The 19,846-nt window shown below is 55.3% G+C and overlaps 8 protein-coding genes across 8 annotated transcripts; 4 read left to right on the top strand and 4 right to left on the bottom strand.

The window, feature by feature from the left end:
* Positions 1 to 173: 173 nt before the first annotated feature.
* W97_09010 (uncharacterized protein) lies at positions 174 to 1,755 on the top strand (the record flags this gene model as incomplete). Its single annotated transcript, XM_007786874.1, has 2 exons — positions 174 to 788; positions 862 to 1,755. The coding sequence occupies 2 exons, from the start codon at positions 174 to 176 to the stop codon at positions 1,753 to 1,755; spliced, it is 1,509 nt and encodes a 502-aa protein (XP_007785064.1).
* A 1,352-nt stretch (positions 1,756 to 3,107) lies between these two features.
* Positions 3,108 to 4,472, bottom strand: W97_09009 (uncharacterized protein; the record flags this gene model as incomplete). The annotated part of the gene is made up of 3 exons (XM_007786873.1): positions 3,108 to 3,835; positions 3,915 to 4,020; positions 4,083 to 4,472. The coding sequence occupies 3 exons, from the start codon at positions 4,470 to 4,472 to the stop codon at positions 3,108 to 3,110; spliced, it is 1,224 nt and encodes a 407-aa protein (XP_007785063.1).
* Positions 4,473 to 4,785: 313 nt separating this feature from the next.
* On the top strand, positions 4,786 to 5,325 carry W97_09008 (uncharacterized protein; the record flags this gene model as incomplete). The annotated part of the gene is made up of 3 exons (XM_007786872.1): positions 4,786 to 4,824; positions 4,883 to 5,142; positions 5,196 to 5,325. The coding sequence occupies 3 exons, from the start codon at positions 4,786 to 4,788 to the stop codon at positions 5,323 to 5,325; spliced, it is 429 nt and encodes a 142-aa protein (XP_007785062.1).
* A 582-nt stretch (positions 5,326 to 5,907) lies between these two features.
* Positions 5,908 to 7,821, bottom strand: W97_09007 (uncharacterized protein; the record flags this gene model as incomplete). The annotated part of the gene is made up of 5 exons (XM_007786871.1): positions 5,908 to 6,403; positions 6,464 to 6,558; positions 6,614 to 6,684; positions 6,739 to 7,533; positions 7,653 to 7,821. 5 exons carry the CDS (start codon positions 7,819 to 7,821, stop codon positions 5,908 to 5,910), a joined length of 1,626 nt encoding a protein of 541 aa, XP_007785061.1.
* Positions 7,822 to 8,432: 611 nt separating this feature from the next.
* W97_09006 (triosephosphate isomerase) lies at positions 8,433 to 9,426 on the bottom strand (the record flags this gene model as incomplete). Its single annotated transcript, XM_007786870.1, has 3 exons — positions 8,433 to 9,073; positions 9,231 to 9,301; positions 9,353 to 9,426. The coding sequence occupies 3 exons, from the start codon at positions 9,424 to 9,426 to the stop codon at positions 8,433 to 8,435; spliced, it is 786 nt and encodes a 261-aa protein (XP_007785060.1).
* Positions 9,427 to 10,229: 803 nt separating this feature from the next.
* Positions 10,230 to 11,072, top strand: W97_09005 (hydroxyacylglutathione hydrolase; the record flags this gene model as incomplete). The annotated part of the gene is made up of 2 exons (XM_007786869.1): positions 10,230 to 10,889; positions 10,962 to 11,072. The coding sequence occupies 2 exons, from the start codon at positions 10,230 to 10,232 to the stop codon at positions 11,070 to 11,072; spliced, it is 771 nt and encodes a 256-aa protein (XP_007785059.1).
* Positions 11,073 to 12,830: 1,758 nt separating this feature from the next.
* On the bottom strand, positions 12,831 to 15,056 carry W97_09004 (acetoacetate-CoA ligase; the record flags this gene model as incomplete). Its single annotated transcript, XM_007786868.1, has 3 exons — positions 12,831 to 12,945; positions 13,030 to 14,750; positions 14,808 to 15,056. The coding sequence occupies 3 exons, from the start codon at positions 15,054 to 15,056 to the stop codon at positions 12,831 to 12,833; spliced, it is 2,085 nt and encodes a 694-aa protein (XP_007785058.1).
* A 1,947-nt stretch (positions 15,057 to 17,003) lies between these two features.
* On the top strand, positions 17,004 to 19,043 carry W97_09003 (serine palmitoyltransferase; the record flags this gene model as incomplete). The annotated part of the gene is made up of 1 exon (XM_007786867.1): positions 17,004 to 19,043. The coding sequence occupies one exon, from the start codon at positions 17,004 to 17,006 to the stop codon at positions 19,041 to 19,043; it is 2,040 nt and encodes a 679-aa protein (XP_007785057.1).
* Between the last annotated feature and the right edge of the window lie 803 nt (positions 19,044 to 19,846).

The raw sequence follows: 19,846 nt of genomic DNA, 5'->3' as shown, positions 1-19,846 counted from the left end.
GTCGCTTCGCGTGCCGTAGCCGCAAGGCGACAAGGCCACCAAAGATTTTGCCAAGAACTGCATCTGACTGTGACTCTTCAAATTGTCCCACCGTGAGCAATTCTCCGAACAGCTGCCCTTTCACCAAGACTCGCAGACACCACAGTCTATGCAAGCGAAGCGCACTGCACAAGATGCACATCCCATCCACAGAACCGCCAGACCCGCCCAATCCCAAACCCACGACTACCCACACGAATGGCGCATCCGCAAATCCTCCCGCAACAGCTCCCCCCGAAACACCACAGCTCTCCGGCGCCGAGCTGAAAAAGCGCGCCAAAGCAGAAAAAGCCGCCAAACGCGCTGCAGAGAAGGCTGCAAAACCCAGCGCGCCTGCGCAACAGCCACAGCAGAAAGATGGAAGACAGAAGTCGAAAGAGTCGAAAGCTCCCGCCGTACAGCAAGTGAATGGAGAGGCCGGCAGAGGCGCAGGAGCGCAACAGCAGCACCACAAGCGTACGGGTTCCGTAAATGCAGCGAGTCTGGCCCAGCGACCCGCCCTGGGGGCTACGAAGAGGAGGCCGAGCCAGGGCGGACCGGTGAAGGAGGTTGAGAAGAAAAAGGTGGAGAGTAAGCAGAGGGAGGTTGCGCTCTTTGGGCACTTGTACGGGCAGCCAAGACGGCATAGCATTGAGGGTGCGGCGAAGGAGGTTCACCCAGCTGTCCTGGCTCTGGGGTTGCAGATGAGCAGTTATGTTGTGTGCGGGAGCAATGCGCGATGTGTCGCTATGCTGCTCGCTTTCAAGTCTGTGAGTTCACTGCAATGCAACATGCACTCAATGGATATACGTCAACCCAGAGTGGCTAACGGTCACCCAAAAGGTCATAGAATCCTACACCACACCCCCCGGCACCTCCCTAGCGCGTCACCTAACCTCCCACCACCTCTCCCCCCAAATCGACTACCTGCGCTCCTGCCGCCCGCTCAGCATATCAATGGGCAACGCGATCCGCTGGCTCAAAGACCTAATCGTGAAAATCGACCCCTCGGTCCCCGAAAACGAAGCCAAGTCCGACCTAACCTCCTCAATCGACACCTTCATCCGCGAGCGCATCACCGCCGCCGACGTGATGATCGCAGAGATTGCGTCCTCGAAGATCGTGGATGGGGACGTCGTGCTTACTTATGCGAAGAGCTCGATCGTCGAGAAGACGCTGCGGCAGGCGCAGAAGCAGGGGAAGAGGTTTAGGGTCGTGGTTGTGGACTCGAAACCGCTGTTTGAGGGCCGCCAGCTCGCGCGCTCGTTGGCGGCGGCGGGGTTCACGGTGCAGTATTCGCTTATCACGGCGGCGGCGCATGCGGTGAAGGACGCGACGAAGGTCTTTGTGGGCGCGCATGCCATGATGTCAAATGGGCGGCTCTACTCCCGCGTCGGCACGGCGGTGGTCGCTATGCTTGCGCACGAGAGAGATTTGCCCGTCATAGTGTGTTGCGAGTCCGTCAAGTTCACAGAGCGGGTGGCGCTTGATTCGATCGTCAACAACGAGGTCGCGCCGTCGGAAGAGCTGCTGAGCGAGGGCAAGGTGCTGCCGGGTGGTGGCCTGGGGAGAGAGAAGGACATGTCGAAGTGGCGCGAAAAGGATAATCTGCAGCTGCTGAACATCATGTTTGATGTCACACCGGCGGAGTATATCAAAATGGTGGTCACGGAGCATGGGTGTTTGCCGCCGAGTAGTGTGCCGGTCGTGCACCGTATTTTCAGCGAGACGGTGTGAATGAGGTAGATGTAGGACTTACGACGGGAAAGGATGGGTAGGCTGCATTGTGGGCGTTCGGGTCAGTCATTGGAGGGTCAGCATCGCAGGGAGCTTGGGGTTTTCGGCATATTTGACTGAATGAGTTATGTATGTTATGTTTCGAGCAGGGTAGTCCGCACTAATAATACGGGAAGCATCACTTCCTCTTGTCCTTCGACGTGGTACCTGAATAGACAACAAGAAAGGCCCAAGAGTACCAAGCGGCTGTCAATAGTGTCCCGCAGGAGTCGTAAATCCTAAATTCCATTTGCGTTATGAGAACCACAAGCACGGTTCTTTTCCGGAAGTACAACATGCTTGTGTCTATCCCATGAGACGATATTACTTCGATCCGAGCACCCATTAAAGCGCCCTAAGCCCTGTGTATCGGCACAAGCCAGGGTGAGAGCGCTTCAACCGCCGTTGTTATATTTTAGAAGCGACCGTCTGGCGAGAGCCGTAGCGTGGAGAGGTATGGAGTAGACGTCTTGATTCGGATACGGCTTAGGGGAGCAACAGAAAAACTGCAACCTCGACGCGTCGTCTGTTCCGTCGAAGATGTAGAAGTAAGGCCGCCTCAACTCGAAACGGCAAATTCTCATAGCTAGAAACACACGCACGCATCAGGCGCCCAAAAGCATAGTGTACATACATCTCGTTTTCTCTTCTTCACAGAGGGAAGCGCTCGTCCAGTCTGCCGCATGCTGCCGCCCATTACCAGTTCCGCTGGCAAGCCAGCAGCATGCGAGCTCCGCAAAGAACGGTCCGCGAAACTTGCTGTATTGCATTTTCTCCGCCCTAGTAACACAGAAAAAGAGAATCCGCTGGCGATTCTTCTTACCAGTATACCCACCGCTAGACAGAAAGAGATAGCAACGACATCTTGATGAAGCAGAAGAAGCAAAAGAACCCAGTCTGAGGGCACCTCACCGCGAGGGGCCCGATGGTGACAAAACGGTCGACGCAATAGTCATTCGCGGAATGTTGAGCACTTTGCCGAATAGCGGGCGCTGATCCTAGCGAGGGTGAAGAGCGAACAGCTGTCTTCGTGCGAGTTGGGTCGTATATAGCCTGAAGCGAATCTGGTAGCTCAGCGTGCAGTCGTGCGTGCTTACCCTGACCGAAGCGCTAGCAATGAGGTGAGGGATGGAGTCTGCTGGCAAGACTGAAGATGATGAGGAAGATGACCGGCGTCCCCATAGACTTCCTTACCCTTGACGAAAAAGGGATCGATATAGTGAAACGGAAGAATCGAAAATACCACCTGCAACAAACCCTGGTGAAGTGTCTTTCGGAAGTTTGAATGTCGCAGATGCAGATGAGGCGGCGCCCTAGTACCTTCGTTTGCTCCTCGGGTCCTCGTAACCACCATCGCCTCCTTCGTACGTTCGCTTTCTGGAGTAGTCGTCCCGGCCGCCACCGTACCCACCGTCGCGATCTCGATCTCTATAGCCGCCGCCGCCCGGTTCGCGCTTGCCGACTGGATCCCTGTTGCTGCCGCTGCCGAATCTATCTCCGCGGCCTCTATCGTCGGATCTGCCGCTGCCTCCACCATACCCACCGCCGTTGGGAGCATCTGATCCAGGGCCGTTGAAAGGTGGACGACCGCCATAGCCGCCTCCACCACCAAACCCACCTCCTCTGCCTCCACGCGGGCCAGATGGGGCGCCCTCAGGTGGTGCGCCGCTGCCGAATCCATTGCTCTGGTATCCGATGCCGCCTCTTCCGCCCCCACCATACCCACCTCTGTCGCCTCCAAAGCCGCCTCTGAAGCCCCCGCGGTCGCCAAACCCCCCTCTGTCGCCAAAGCCACCTCTTCCTCCCCTAAAGCCGCCGCGGAAACCACCGCCGAAGCCACCACGTTGGAAGCCGCCAGGGCCAGCGGGAGGGCCAAATCCAGGACCCAAGGGTCGCGCGGGCATGGCTTTGGTGTAGCCCCGCCCGCCTAGGCCGCCTCCGAAACGACGGGGGCGCCAGCCGGATACGGTGCGGCCGCGTTCGACGTCGACGAGAACGCGGCGGTCTTTTATGCGAATGCCGTCGGTTTCTTTGTAGGCGGCTGTGAAGGTTGGAGCTCTCGCGTTAGTTATATAAAGCCCGTGCAAGGGATGGAATTGGGGCGGTTGGAGTAGCTGTACCCTTCATGTCCTTCTCGCGCTCGTACACGATGAACGCGTAGCCCATGTGCTTCTTCTTGCTGGACTTCTTCTTCTCATCCGCGTGCGTTTCTGTTACGATTCGTATCTGCAATCCACTAGTTAGCTCCATCCAAATCTGCTTCACTCGCGCCCGAAATGCCCACTCACCCTCTCAATAGGTCCAAACCGCCCGAACTCCCTCTCCAAGTCCTTTTGCTCAACATCATACCCCAAGCGCGCCACAAACAGCGTCTTGAACGCATCGCCCCGAACCTGCGGGTCCTCCGCCGGTTTATAGTCCTTGATTCCCTCCGTCAGCAGGTGCTCCTGCTTCTCCTTCTTCTCGAGCTTGACCCGGTCGCGCTTCTGCAGCCAGGACTCGGTCGGCTGGTAGTCGTCCGTCTCCTTGTACTCGTTGAGCGCGTCGAGGAACTGGCCGACGCCGCCGATCTTGTTCGTGTGGCGCTCTTCGGGAGCGTGGTCGGAGGGGGGTAGGTAGCGGAGGGCGGGGCGGGGTGCGAAGAGCGCGAGGAGGTTGGGGGGGAGTTTGTCGGTCATGGTTGCGTGTGGACAGTGAGGAGGGTGGAGGGTTCTGCGCGTGTCGCTGACTCGTGCTGGCGGTCGATTCTTACACGAAGATGAGGAGGAGGATGTCCAAGTAGCTCATCTGTGCGGTAGGGGAATGAGGGTTGATGCGATGAAGTGAGTGGGGTGAGAGTGATGTAGCAATGGTGGAGGAAGTTCAGGCTGTCGCGTTCAAATTCAGGAGCGCGGCAAGTTCCGTCATGGCCGAAGACTGCGACCTCGATATCAGATGCGCCAGCATACAAACCCTCTATAATCCAGAGCTCTCAAGCAATCACCTATCGCCATGCCCCTAACAGCGTTAAGAACCGTCTCCAAACCCCAAGTCAGTCTCACACCCCCTTCCTCATCCCACCAACCGCATCCTAACCCCCCAGCTATAGAACGGCGTCGGCGCCTTCATCCTCCAATGCAAGCGCCTCGACTTCCACTACTGCGACTGGGCCGGCAGTTCCCGAGGCATGAACTCCTTTCTCAAAGGCACACTCCCCGCCTTCGCCAAAGCGAATCCTCAGATCGAGATCACCGTCTCGCCGCGACCAACCAAACACCCGGTGATACGGGGCCACTACATCAATGGGCGCGAGAAGGCGATTTGCGTGCGGAAGATGGATCCGAATCAGATACTGCAGAAGGCTGAGCTGTGAGTATCCCGTAGCTTTGGGGGAGATGGAAGTGGGCTGACGGAGGGAACAGCTTGAGGGATGCGAGTGGGGAGAAGCTGAGGAGGGAGGTCAGGCGGCCGGTGAAGAGTTTGAATGAGAGTGTCAGGGGTATTTGGAGTCCGTTCCATGCGCCGATTGAGGAGAAGAGGTGGAAGATATGAGGGCTCTGCTTGTCGGGCATTCAAGGAGTTGAGTGGCATACGCGGTGCTGAGTACCTGCGCTGGACATCCAGAGGCGTTGTCAGTGAGACGAAGGGGTGTGATTGCACAAGTGGTAGCCAGTATTTTGGACCTGTAAGAAGCATGGCATGGAGTACCAGGTGGAGTTTTGATGGGCTGTAGTATGTTGTATAGTGTCCGATCTATCATTGGGAAGGCTTGAGATGTTGGCCACTCAATTGCTAAGGCATAGAGTTATTGCGAAACTTCATTGAACGTCAATGCTTGCACTCCCTGCGGGTTCGAAAAGGCATGAGTTGAGGTTGATTTAATCATGACAGCGAAGGACAGAACCAGTGTGCCTGACTTGAATTCCTCCGTGACCGGCTGGGCCACGGTACTTTCTGCGTGATGAGAAACCAAAGCCCACGCTCAAACGCCCTCTCATGCTTCAATAACAAAAGATAGGCGAATCGCGACAGCAACGTACGCGCCGCACAACCAAAACGCTCAGAACGCACCCAACACCAAAAGACGATAGATCTCAGACCACATCACTCATTACAACTACGACGTCCACTCAGTTACCTTTGCTCGTTCAGCACGCCGCTTAAAGCCCTCAGCACATCGCCCGTGCCGATATCCTCAGTTCCACTCCCCTCTTTGATGTCCTGTTCTCTCTTCTCCAGTCGCTCAGCCGCAACACCGAGTATTCGGTCCGCCACACGCTCGGCTGCAAGCCGATACTGTGCTATTCTGTGCACGCCGTCGGCGAAGAGGTCGACGGTCGGTTCTAGGGACGTGGTGATATGCTTTAGTCTGGCTTCTAAAGCGTCTGTTGTTATGTTAGACGCGTACGTTGACGGCTGCTGGTCGGCTGTTGAATCCAGTGAGGGCTTGGAGGCCGAGTTCAAAGTATCGAGGATTGCTACTTGAGACAGATCGTCGAGTAGTGAGGGATCTATGGATGTCGTCGATTGCGAAGCTTTCGGATAGCGCTCGGCTCCTGCTGTTGCTGGGGGCTGCTCGGGGCTTGAGGCGTTAACGAGCGCTTCCCAGGAGCGCTTTTCCTCTTGTAGTCTGCGATCGTAGAGCGTCAGAGGAGGCGTTACAGAAAGGGAGTTTCAAGTAAATACACACCGTTGCACCTCTGCTTCGAGCTCTAGCAACTTTGCGGCGTTCTGTATGTTTCGGGGATTCGGCTTCTTGACCAGGACCGCGTCTCCTGACTCGTCCTAGAATTTTTTTAGTTTCCAGTTGCTAGTGTCCTGCTGAGCGAATCCCTCTTACCCTACTGAACCAGTCCGTCATCTCCGATTTATTTGCGAAGTCGTCCAAAATCTCCTGCTGTATCGCTCGAGCTTCTCGAGTCAGCCGCTTCCAGGCTTACATACGGGTCTGCAGGTGCCACTCACCAGCCAGAATTGCATTTGTATCCGGGTTGCCACCTGACGGCTTCTCAGGCAATGCTCTTGACCCGCACCAAGTGAGCAGTTGCTTCATGCGTCTTGGCTCCGGTAGACTCTGTTCAATATGCTTGTAAAAGTCCTGCGTCTCGACCTCTGCATGCGGTACAGCTGTACCATCCCAGAAGTCAGCCTCGACAGATTCCAAAATCTTCGTGTCCGCTGCCTTGACATGGTCATTGGTAACGGAAGCGTGCCCACCATTCGATGTTCCAGAATCTATTAGAGAAGATGCGCGTCTCCCCCGCATCCCTGTACTGCTCCGTCTATGCCCGTCTTTTCCACTGCCCTTTCGCATCTCCTTATTGCGCCGTATGATGGGGGTGTCTGCGAATGGAAGCGCAATCTTGGTCGCATCGCGCTTCTTCTCCACAATCAATTGTTCGCCATCGCCTACCGGCTCTACACTGACGGCACGGTCCTGCTCGCCAGGAGGCGCCTGATGTGCCGTCTTCTTCGCGCGCTTCGGCTGGTTTTCTGGTGCAGGCGTAGTGATCTGGTCTTTATCGCCTGACAGACGCGCTGACCGCCGCCTTTTTGGATTGAGTCCGTTCTCGCTGGGCGCAGGGGCAGGCGCTGATTCGGGGATGGGGTCCTTTTTCCGTCTCAAAGGCTTCGGCTTTGCTGGCGCTGCGTCCGCCGCTGGAGTGGGGTCCGCGGCTGCGCTCACGGTGCTGTTCGTTGCCTGTTTCTTCTTCGACCGCGTTCGCGAGAAGGTAAAGCCGTCTTCGTTCTCGTCGTACGCTGCTCTTCGTCAGCCTCCTTCGGCTCTGGAGTCCGACCCCATGAAACGCGGCGCTTGACTGCATCCGCGCCTGCTCTCTGCGTCTCTCTTCCCCTCTGAGAACTGTTCGCGCACTCACCGGCCTTCGCCGTCTTCGCCGTCGCGCCGTTCGCCCTTCCATTCTGCTTCGCGCCCACACCGCCTGCACCCGCCCCATCCGTCTTCGCCTTCTTCACGGGCCCCGCCTCATCCTCGTCAAAAGCGTGTCTCGCGCTTCTCCGTCGCGTCGGCCGTTGCGTGGACGACATGGAGAGGGTTTGCAGCGGCGAGCGAGTGATTACCGTGGTCATTGAGGCCGAGAATCCGGGGTCTACGCGCGTTCTAGCAGGCGCGATGCGGGTCGCAGTAAGGTGAATTCGACAGTGGCCGTATATATGTTTGTGGAATGTGAAGTGCGGTTCGGTGCGTGATGTCGCGTCGTAAGGATTGTCTGGGGGCTAGCAATGCTGGTTGCGACGGGCGGCAGCAGGCCGGTGGTTCGGAGGGGATGGGTGGTGGGTTTTGCCAAGCCGTGCGAATGTAAACAAGGGCACGTGATCCTCCCCTTCTTCACCATCTGTGAGCACTGTCGAGTATCATCGCCACAAGGGTATCTGATGTGGAGGAATCGCTAGATGCTCCTCAAGCTGGAGTGCATCCCGTATAAGTCGACTCTTGCGTCGCACCCAGCAGTAACTACACACAGCAACTGGTTGCATCACTCAGCTGTGATTTAACATTCTATAGGGAAAGATACCGAACTGTGAAGCCGCTCCTTATCGTAGCTTTCTGGAGCTTTACAGAGAACCTGCAGCTCAATAAGGAAGCACATCCCCTACGCGCTTATCTTTCTCTCCTCCATCCCCCAGAGTCCGCGAGCTCATTTGCTCTTTGCGTTGATAATGTCCACAAACGCCGGCTTCAAGCTGGCTCCACCGACCAAAAACCCATCAATATCCTCCTGCTTCGCCAGTTCCCCACAGTTCTTCTCATTCACACTGCCGCCATAGATAATCCTCGTCTTCTCCGCCGCCTCATCGCTCACCTCCTTCTTAAGCCACTCCCGGATCGCCTTGTGCACTTCCTGCGCCTGCTCAGTACTCGCCACCTTCCCCGTGCCAATCGCCCAAATCGGCTCGTACGCGATGACGATCTTGCTCCAGTCCTTGCCAACAGCGTCCGCAACGGCCTTCAGCTGGCTCGTCACGACCTCGATCGTCTTTTCCGCCTCCCGCTGCTCCAGGCTCTCGCCACAGCACAATATAACGCCCAGCCCGCCGTCCAGCGCGGCCTTGGTCTTGGAGGCGACGAAGTCGTCGGATTCGGAGAGGATGGTGCGGCGTTCGGAGTGACCGAGGAGCGCCCAGGTTATGCCGGAGTCTTTGAGCTGTGAAACAGAGATTTCGCCCGTGAAGGCGCCGTTGGGCTTGTTGAAGACGTTTTGGGCGGCGACTTCGAGGCCAGAGCGGAGGTGCTCGCGGGTTAGGAGGAGGTAGATCGTTGGCGGGGAGATGACGACTTCTGTGGGTGGGATTAGTAGGGGGTGGTGGGCGGATATAGCTGTTGAGGAGGGTTGAGGAGCCTGAGGTGAGCTGAGGTAGATGGGCGAGGACCAGTTGATCAGGGTCTGTAGGGGAGAGGGTGCGTGGGTCGATGCGAACAGAAATTGACGGCGTACCAACATTCTCGTCGATTTTGGCATTGTTGAGGTTCTCGATGATCTCTTTGATGGACTGAACCGTCCCATTCCTGTGGAAGGTGGTGAGGAATCAGCTTCAGCTCACACAAATACCTCCTTACTGCCCTTTTTCCAGCGTGGAGGGGTAGAATACGGACATCTTGAAGTTCCCGCCGACGAAGAATTGGCGCGCCATGGTTGCTAACTTGCTTGCTAGTCAAGTCAATTGACTTTGTGATGAGTTCTGTAGAGGCTGTCTAAGACGTCCGAAATGCGTGTAGCTGTGGTGGAGTGTGTTGTTGCTGAAGGGTTGGGCAAAAGCAATGGCGGGGCAGCGAGCTGACGCTACGGCGGGGTGGAGGGGAGTCGGCAGAAAGCGGAACGTTCAATGTCAACCGCGATTTGTTCCGCACCACCAAGGTAAAGCAGATTGAAAAGAAGAGTACCAAGACACCCAGCTGGAAATGAGCACTGATGGCTCTTGGAACAAACAAGAAACAAAGTCAGTTCTAGCAGATTGAGGTCTGGTAAGTCAAACAGCAATCGCTGACTGGACCTCACTATCATCATATAGGGATACTTGCAACCGTACTTAGTCCACAGGCTTCAACAGGAGGCCGTTGTCTCTCACCAGATATCCGTGTTAGGGTCCTTCTAGTCCCGGCATTCTTATACAATTCCTCCATCACGGCCAGAGTGAGTTCCATTGGAATTTGGTTGTCAACTGTGTCCAGCCTTTTGTGGTAAGGCTGCTATCGATAAATTACCCCAGAAAGTGAGACATCATGCATCAGCATTCATTACCAACGAATGGTGCAGCTTCCGGCACACAAAAGGACCTACTTCGTCGCCTTCTTCCTTATGAGCCTTATCACACTGCTAGCTCGACGTGCTCCAAGGCTCTCATCCACCAATTCCGTACTACGAGTGAGCAATGCCCCAACGAAGCCCCCCAGTAAACACCCCCTAACTCCCTCTCAGCACCCCCCAGCCCGCAAAATGCACATCCAATCGATCCCCATGTGGACCGGCAGCGGCAACAACTACGCCTACCTCATCAGCGACAGCAGCACCAAAGACGCCGTGCTGATCGACCCGGCACACCCCCCCGAAGTCCTCCCCGCCGTGCGGCCGCAAACCCAAGACAACAGCATCAAGCTGACCTCGATCATCAACACGCACCACCACCACGACCACGCTGGCGGCAACGCCGAGATGCTCAAGACGTACAAAGTCCCCGTAATCGGCGGCCGCGACTGCGCGAGAGTGACCAAGACGCCCCGGCACGGCGAGACGTTTACGGTCGGCAAGGACATCCGCGTCACGGCGCTGCACACGCCGTGCCACACGCAGGACAGCATCTGCTACTTCATGGAGGACGATGCGAGCGACGAGCGGGTCGTGTTTACGGGGGACACACTGTTTATTGGCGGCTGTGGGCGGTTCTTTGAGGGCACGGCCGAGGAGATGCATAAGGCGCTCAATGAGACGTTGGCGGGGTTGCCGGATGACACAAGGGTTTATCCGGGGCATGAGTATACGAAGGGGAACGTTAAATTTGGGGTTACAGTGCTGCAGAATGAGGCGATCAAGAAGCTGGAGGAGTTTGCGAATAATAATAAGCAGACACAGGGGAAGTTTACTATTGGGGATGAAAAGGTGAGTGCAAGATAAGGGGGAGAGGGCGTAGGTGGAAGTCTCGTGTTCAGGGTGGCTGACTTTTTGGCGTAGCAACACAACGTCTTCATGAGGGTCGATGACCCCGCCGTTCAGAAGGCCGTTGGCAGCAGCAAGCCCGTGGAGGTGATGGCGAAACTACGGGAGATGAAGAACAACTCGTAATCGGACCTGATGAACGACCGCGGTAAGCAATGTTTGCTAGGTGTAAAAATGTTCTGGTTGCCGAAGAATGTTTCTCTATCATGCCTTGTGATCACCCTGCAGAGGGTCATAGAACCGCTTTGTAGCGTGGGCGTTGTTCGAAACTTACCTAGGTTTTGAGGTCACGGTTCCCAAACAGGTAATCAGTCCTTTTCGCAGAACGTCGCAGACCGAGGAGTGGGTTCATTTCCGCGCCCAGGAATCAATTCGCCTGTGCCGGCTCAGCGCCAGCTTGAAATTCTGCACGAACGCAATGAGGCGCTCCGTGGACCTTGCGATGACCTGCGAGGATTCGACGCTGCACCAAGCTCTCCTCGTACACATGATGAACTATGCGCTCCACAACGTTTCCTCAACACAACTTGCTATGACCGATTGGAGAAGATGGATTTTGAATGCTGAATCCGAGTTCTCAAGCATTTGACAACCATGGCATTGTGAGACGTTCTACGGAACGGTCATAGCTGCCAATTAGTGATGCGGTGGAGATCGGACAATGGTTTTCAATGGAGTGGCCAAGATAGAACTATAAAATAACTCCCAGATTCATCTATATGCGAGTAACATCAGGACGACGCTTAACCCTTCCAATAAGACCCTCCATCAAAAAGCACAACGGCAAGGTCGGCGATGCTGGAGCTGGCTGAACACGTCTACACAAAACCCAAGTCTCCCGCGCGGCGACGCAGTCGTTCTACGGAAGTCCGAGGGTGTTACCGAATTCGGAATACCAACATCTCCGCAGAACGACGCAGATCGAAAAGTTACTCGGCTTGTAACTGGAGGCAACAAGGATCGAGAGTGCCGTCGTGTTCGTTTTTCTTCGCCTGCGCTGTGACGCTGGCATCCTCCACGATCCACATGCACTTCTGCCTCAACCTGCACCATGATGCTGGCATCCGCCGCAACCCTCATGCTTTTTGAAAGTTTCGTCGGCCCTGGCATCGCCGGCGCTGGCTGAACATGGTGAGTAGTTGTGCTGGCCTTTTGTTCCGTCCGCGGGATGGCTATGAGCGCTGAGGGGGGCAGCGTCGTTCTAAGCGAGAATCAAATATTACCGTATTCGGAAATAGGAAGGCATCCGTGGAACGACTGCGAAGCACGAAGTGTTATCTGTCTTGGGCCTCAGGCTGTTGCGCTGCCCGATCGTGCTGAGTTTGCGAGGACTCCGGCGCTAATTCTATATGTCGTCGTCGCTGCTGTGGTCTATAAAGAAGTGAAATTGCGAAGGCGTTCTACGGAACCACTGTTATTGCCGTATTCGGAAGTGCGATACCATCCGTGAAACGACGCGAAAAGTAAAAATGTTCCGCGCTCTTTGTAGGTGCGTTGTTCTGGTGAAAGCCAGCCCGCTGGCCACGCTGTCTTCCAGGCATGCTCTAGTCCATTACAGCACTCTGACAGACCGACAGACCGTTACTGATTGTTGTTGTCGCTGCTGGGGCTTAATGATGATGAATTTGCAAAGGCTCTCTATGCAAGCAGTCGCTTTGCCGTATCTGGAAGAAATGGCGTACAGTCATCGCGGTTTTTGAAGTCCAGAAATACAGCTACGGCTTTCTTGACGAGTGGGGAACAATCCTTTGAAGTCGTCTGCTGAGAACGGTTTTGACCCTCACAGGCGTCCGCCAAAATCATTCTTCAGCATTTCATTACCCATAACGACTAAGCCGGTATGCTGATAAGGGTAATACGAGGAGCCATCAAGTTACGATGCTTTCAGGCATGAGCCTTGGCCCAGTCACGGTACCAATCCAGGCAGTCGGCATTTGCAACAGAGGCGGAAGTCTTGACGTTCAGACCGCAGAGAATTTGCTTCACTGCGCCCTCAACCCTGTGAAGCGGTTAGTGTACTTCCTTGAATACCTTATAAATCAAGGATAGAGACTGTGCAGCGGAGAAAGCAAACGTCACCTACTTCTTGCCGTTTGTTGTCACCGGGATCTCCGGGCACTCCTCCACGATACCAGGCACGTGTCTCGCCGACAACTCCTCTTTAATCGTCTTCTTTATCCTATCCGCCAGCTGTTCCGAGAACTCCTTCCCCTCAGCCATCTTCAAGAACAAGCACACCGTTTCATCCGCATCGATATTCTCCCTACGACGACCAATGCACAAAGCATCAGCCACCTTGTCCGCAAAGTGCTTGAGCAAGACGTTGTAGATCTCCGCCGAGCCAAACCGCACACCAGCCGGCTTGAGTATCCCATCACTACGACCAAGCATAACCAATCCCTTTGTCTCGGGATTGAAGCGCACAAAGTCACCGTGATGCCACACGCCTTTGAATTTCTCAAAGTAGCTCGAGCGGTACTTCTTGGCGCCTTCTTTGCCCCAGAACGCCACTGGCTGGCACGGGAATGGCTTGGTGCATACCAAATCGCCGGCTTCGCCCGTGCTCGTGATGTCGTTACCGGCGTAGTCATAGGCCGCGCAGGCCATGCCGAGACCGAGACACTGGATCTCGCCTGCGTGAACGGGGAGGAGTGGGTTGGGTGCACCGAACAGAGAGATGATGTCTGTGCCACCGGTGATACTGCCCAAGTTGATTCTCTTAGGGAAGGCGTCGTACACGTACTGGAACGTTGATGGCGCGAGGGGAGAGCCGGTGGAATAGATGGCTTGCAGGGTTTCGAGGCCCAACTCGTTTAGAGGTTTGCAGCCTTTCTGTTCCAGCACCGAGAGATATTTTGCTGATGTACCGAAATGCGTGATTCCCAACTCGTCTATTAATCGCGGCATAGCCAGATCATCGGGAACAGAGGTCAACGGATCGTCGGGTGAGACGGAGCGGAAGGGAGATCCGTCGTAGAGGACGAGAGTAGCGCCAGATGCAAGGCCGGAGACGAGCCAGTGCCACATCATCCATGTGCAGGTCGTGAAGTAAAACAGGCGGTCGCCTGATCGAATGTCGCAATGAAGGATATGCTCCTTCTTATGTTGCATCAGGGTGCCGATTGCGCCATGCACGATACATTTGGGCGCTCCCGTAGTACCAGAGCTGTACAGGATATACACCGGATGATCTGCTGGTAGTTGAGCAAATATCATGGCAGAGTTCTGGTCGCCCAGCGCGACAAAAGACGCGTAGTCGTACGCTTTGCCCGAGGACATCTTGATCGTGGATGTGTCGATGTCTACCGTCTGCACCGTTTGAAGCATCACGACAGCCTGCAGAGTGGGTAGGGCTGCGACAATGTCGACAAGCTTGTCCATGACAGGGTGACTTCGGCCATTGTAGAAGGCCGCATTGTCCGTAAACAGCAGCGCCGGCTCGATCTGTTGCATTCGATCAAGTACAGCTGTGACGCCTGTGTCCGGACTGACTGCCGTCCAGATGCATCCCAGCGAAGTCGCAGCCAACATCGCGACCAAGGCGTTGGTATGGTTTGCGACATAGCCTGCTACTCTGTCGCCTTCTTTCAGATCGAGTGCTATCATGCCTGCCTGACATTGCCGCACGCGCTCCTGTAGTTCAGCCCAGCTGACAGTCTCGCGGGTCGTTTCCGTGGCTGCGATGACGGCTGGGGAGTTCGGGTCGACGTGTTGTGTAGGGTATAAAAGATTCTCCGCAAAGTTGAGCCTTGCACCTTGGAAAAAGCTAGGACGAGGGAATATCGGCGCCATTTCATCCACGACCTGTCAACCGAACGGTGAGAGTCTGTCTTGTACACAAAGTATCATGATGGACCGTACCTCAGTGTACTGCTGGGACGCTCGTATGCCACAGTATTGCCATACTTCGCCCCAGAGCTTCGCAATGTTGTTAGTGCTCCACGAATGGGCTTCCTCATAGCTCTTCAATTGGAGGTTGTAAGTCTTGTTAAGCCGCTCAACAAATTGCCAGAGGTGGGTTGACTTTGGTGATGGGTGCTCCCAGAGCTTCACTGCCTGGCCGGATAAGCCATTGGCAGTCCTGGTATCTGTGTCCAGTGATATCGTCATGCTCGACCGTGCCTTACTCGGATTCTGTTGTCCTAGGGCTGAAAAGGTTGTATGCGGGAATAGAGAGGTTGTGATAGCGGGGAAATTGCCGATTGTACTGAGCGCAGAAGCAGAGGCTGAGCAATTGATCTGTCAAGCGGTAATATCTCAGACGGGAAACTGGTTTCTTTAAGTATTTGATCTATATGCGTATACGAGTGTATCTTCAGAAATTTACGCGGGTTAAGGCAAGGTACGGACAATGGCGGAGAGCAGTTCCAGATCTCCGCAGGGCTGGAGATACGGCTTGCCTCGGCTGAGTAAACATTAAATCTCCCCACCGCTGCCTTCGAACTTTTGTAGACCTGCACCGAGAAAAGAGCTCGTAATGTGAAAGTAGATAGTCGAGAAGCTTGCAAAGCAAACCAAGTCCCAAACATATCATGAGGTGATGGTTCCACAAGCGACTCAACCGGCCTGTGGTGCAGCTTCACAGGTGTACGGGGCGGGACGATCCAGGTCAACGGCGGCAATTACAAGTGCTCGTAGACTAGACATCTTAGCATCCGAATGAGCCTCCTTGCAAGGTCGTAGGCCACGTGATGATTTGGAGCTGGTCATCGCCTTTGATCTCTTGGAGAAGCCTGTGCATTTCGGAAGCTCAATTGCACAAAGTCCTTATGAGATGGTCCCACAGCCGCAGATGGAGGCGGAGCCTGAACCGAGTTGGATATGGCTGTCGCTCAATGGATGCGCCGGGCAGCACACTTCGAGGAGATTTACCCATGATCTTACGAGACTATCCGATCCAATCTAGGAGAAGGTCTTGAAGTGTTCAGTTAGGTATCGCGTGTAGAGCGTCAGTAACAATAGTCGGCGAGCAATTGCAGAGTAAACTCTGCAGCAGTTCAGCCTGCCTAGCTTTCCACACCAGCGAATTGTACTCTTCTTCCCGAAGCCAATGTGATACGGTCACCGAAATCTGGCTCGGAGAATATCAGGCACGGTATTTGACCGTAGCAGACGCCTCTTTTAGCCAAGCTTGCTTGATGCAAGCCGGAAGGCGCGGATGTTCTTCGCTGACCAGGCACGACGACATCGCTGAGCAGTGAGTCGGTTTGCATGATCTCTGCAGACGTTCTTGATGGTGAAGCTGCAGTCATGACGTTTATCAGCCCTACTCGCGGCTAACGGCTGTACCCCTGACTGCCCAGGTGGGCGTGAAGGTGGCCTACCAATCAGACACCAGCAGACCAGGGGAGAAGGTGCGGGTGGGAAATGCAATGGCCGGCCGCGAGATGCCGGCGAGAAATTGCGACGAAAAGTGCCGCCATCCCCTTTCCTTTCGCCTCTGTTATGTGACAAACAACTTCAATCGCTCCTTCTGCTCTGTCGCAACTCCGCTCCTTTGCACCTTACTCTGCAGCCTCCACTCCAGGCGCTCTTCAAAGCCGGACGCTTGTGAGGACTTGGCACCGCTGGAAATTGGAAGCTCCGGAAGCCACACGCCGCGCCACCGCAACCGTTGCCAGCTCTTGTTCTTCTGCACACCTCAATCGTCCTCGAACGCGAACACCACCACCACAATACAGCTACCAGAGAAATCAACTGAGAATATACACCCTTAAGGCAGCAGCGCAGCCGGTGAGTCAGCCTGTCCCGTACATCGCGCAGACACGGGAGTAAGCGCTACTCTCGGCCGAGAGCGCTGTCTGCCTTCCGCCCAGAGCCGGACCAGATGTTGTCGCTTTCTCATCAACCTTGACGCCTTTAATACTCTGGTGCAGCAATTGACTGTTGAACTTACAGGGCGCTCGACACGCTGTTGAGGGAACGGCGTTCTTCCGAATATATTCCTCCTCTGCACAGCCCCCGACCCGCTACGACAACAAAGAAACTCTGAAGCGCGTGCGATATACCTACTAGCTTCTACATACGGCTCGAGCGCAACCTAAATATACTAGCAAGATGCCTTCGAGAACCATGAACCCTTTTACCAGCAACGCTGCGGTCGCTTCCTCCTTTGACGCGACCGACGAGAAGCGCTCGCTGCGGAGGTCGTCTGTCTCCCGGCCAAACAATAGGTTCACCTCATTCTTCTCAACATCGCCAAAGACAAGGGATGCTGCAGCGCTTCAAGCTGCAGTCATTGCGCAGCAGCACGCTCTACTGAACTCACCGTCCCCTCAGCCGTTCAACTCCGCGACTCTATCTTTGCCCACAATCTCTCTTTCGACCGCTACTGGAGAGAAGTCAAAGATTGAGGAGCGGACCACCACCCTGTTCCAACCACCTTCTCCCGCGGAGGTGCGACGCATCGCTAAAGCACATGCACAATTCGGACCACTAGGCTCCAAAAACTACCTATACTCGAGCCGGTTCGAAGGCGGCGAGTTTCCAGATCCAATTGAAGACGAGCCTCCCTACTACTTCCTAATCACCACTTACATCAGCTACCTCGTTCTCATAATATTCGGGCACGTCAGAGACTTCTTCGGCAAGCGATTCCGACAAGAGCGTTACAGGCATTTGCAAGAAAGGGACGGTTATGCGCCGTTGAATAGCGATTTCGATAATTTCTACGTTCGACGATTGAAAATGAGGATCAATGATTGCTTCGCACGGCCTACCACTGGTGTTCCTGGACGGTTCATAACGCTTCTGGACCGCAAGTCAGATGATCACAATCTCACCTTTAAGCTGCAGGGCACTACCACGGAGACCTTGAATATGAGCTCGTACAACTACCTAGGCTTTGCTCAATCCGAAGGCCCCTGCGCGGATGCAGTGGAAGCATGCGTTAGAAAATACGGCGTCAGCACTGCGAGTACCCGAGGCGATGCAGGCACTTCGGACTTGCACGTTGAAGTCGAGGATCTGATCGCCAAATTCGTCGGCAAAGAAGCATCCATGGTCTTCTCAATGGGATTTGTCACGAACGCTACAGCTTTCCCAGCTCTGGTCGGCAAAGGCTGCCTCATAATTTCCGATCAACTCAACCACACCTCTATCCGTTTCGGCGCACGGTTATCTGGAGCAATGATTGAGATGTTTAAACACAACGACATGAAAGATCTAGAACGTCTGCTTCGAGAAGCCATAGCCCAGGGCCAGCCACGCACTCACAGGCCGTGGAAGAAAATTCTCGTAGCTGTGGAAGGCTTGTATTCCATGGAAGGCACTATGTGTGACCTCCCCGGTCTGGTCGAGCTTAAGAAAAAGTACAAGTTCAACCTCTTCGTTGACGAGGCCCACTCCATCGGCGCTCTCGGCCCGCAAGGCCGAGGGGTATGTGACTACTTCGGCATCGACCCCAAGGAGGTCGACATCCTCATGGGAACACTCACCAAGTCTTTCGGCGCTAACGGAGGCTACGTTGCGGCGGACAAGGCCATCATCCAGAAACTCCGCGCTACCAATGCCGGCACTATCTTTGGCGAGTCACCGACTCCCCCGGTGCTTATGCAAATCGCATCGGCCCTCAAGATCATCACCGGCGACATTGCTCCTGGACAGGGCGAGGAGCGTCTCCAGCGTCTGGCGTTCAACTCTCGCTATCTCCGCCTCGGCCTCAAGCGTCTCGGTTTCATTGTCTACGGTCATGACGACAGCCCGATCATCCCGGTCATGTTGTACAACCCCGCGAAAATGCCTGCATTCTCCCACGAGATGCTGCGTCGGAAGATCTCTGTTGTGGTTGTCGGCTACCCGGCAACGCCCCTCGTCTCCTCCCGCGCCCGCTTCTGCGTCTCGGCAGCCCACACGAAAGATGACCTTGATCGTATGCTCACGGCCTGCGACCATATCGGCGATATCCTCCAGCTCAAGTTCTCGAGCGGCATTGCGGGCGGCCAGGAACCGATTCCGGACGGCCTAACAAACAAGGAGGAGCTTGAGACGAGAAAGGCGATCAGTCAGGGCGAGAAGGTCGTGGCGACGCCGCCGCGGTGGCGGCTCGAGGATGTGCTGAAGAGGGGCGTGCAGGACGTCAAGGCGCCCTTGCGGTAGCAGAGCCGCATTGCCAACGAGAGATTTGCGGTCTCAGCTGTTGTCTCCGGTGGACCGCGCAACACGGCACCGAACGATTCCGACTTCACGGTTTAGCGCTTATGCGATCGGCATGGCGACAAGGCTGCGAGGGTTCACCGGTCTGAGCGTCCCAATGCATCCATGGCGTGGGTGATCGGCGCATGCGCAGGGCGCAGGGCTTGCATCTGACGTTCCCGTCAGCTGGTTTGCTGCAACCTTGGCATTTCGCTGCATGCTCCGAGCAGTCCTCCATATCTCGCCTAATTTTTCTGTGCTTTTCTTCTCGACACGAGCTGGATGTTTGATAGACGTTTTTCTCAGCATGAGCATGGCGCTCGAGGCGTTTTTTCCTTTGTTACGCTTCCGGTTTTCTTCTGGCCAGTCCCAAGACGGGATTGTGCTTTTACGGACTCATTCGAACTTCAGGGTCTTGCAGATGCCGCCAAAAGCGTTGACTGCGCGGGCGAGTAATCGTAATATTGGTAATCATTGGCATTTTGTAGATGGACATTAGGGGACCTGGGCTGGCGCTGGGAGAAGGGGAAGGATGGCTTGGAGTTCCTCTTCCTTGTAGTAGGTAGCACTTAGGACAGTGGGATGAGGGACTTGAATGGGAAGAATCATCCACACATCAAACGCGACCTCGGTTGCCGTGTTGCCTTGTTGCCTCATCTTTACGACCACACCCTCTTTGTTCGAGTCACCCCTCAGGGCCGAGGGGAGCGGACGAGAGCCGTCCCTTCCGCGCGGATGTCTCAGATGCCATCCACACCACTCCCGTC

The sequence above is a fragment of the Coniosporium apollinis genome (genome assembly GCF_000281105.1).
Source record: "Coniosporium apollinis CBS 100218 chromosome Unknown supercont1.73, whole genome shotgun sequence".
In the NCBI taxonomy this organism is placed as follows: Eukaryota; Fungi; Ascomycota; class Dothideomycetes; genus Coniosporium; species Coniosporium apollinis.
This window is presented reverse-complemented; position numbering and strand designations above follow the sequence as displayed.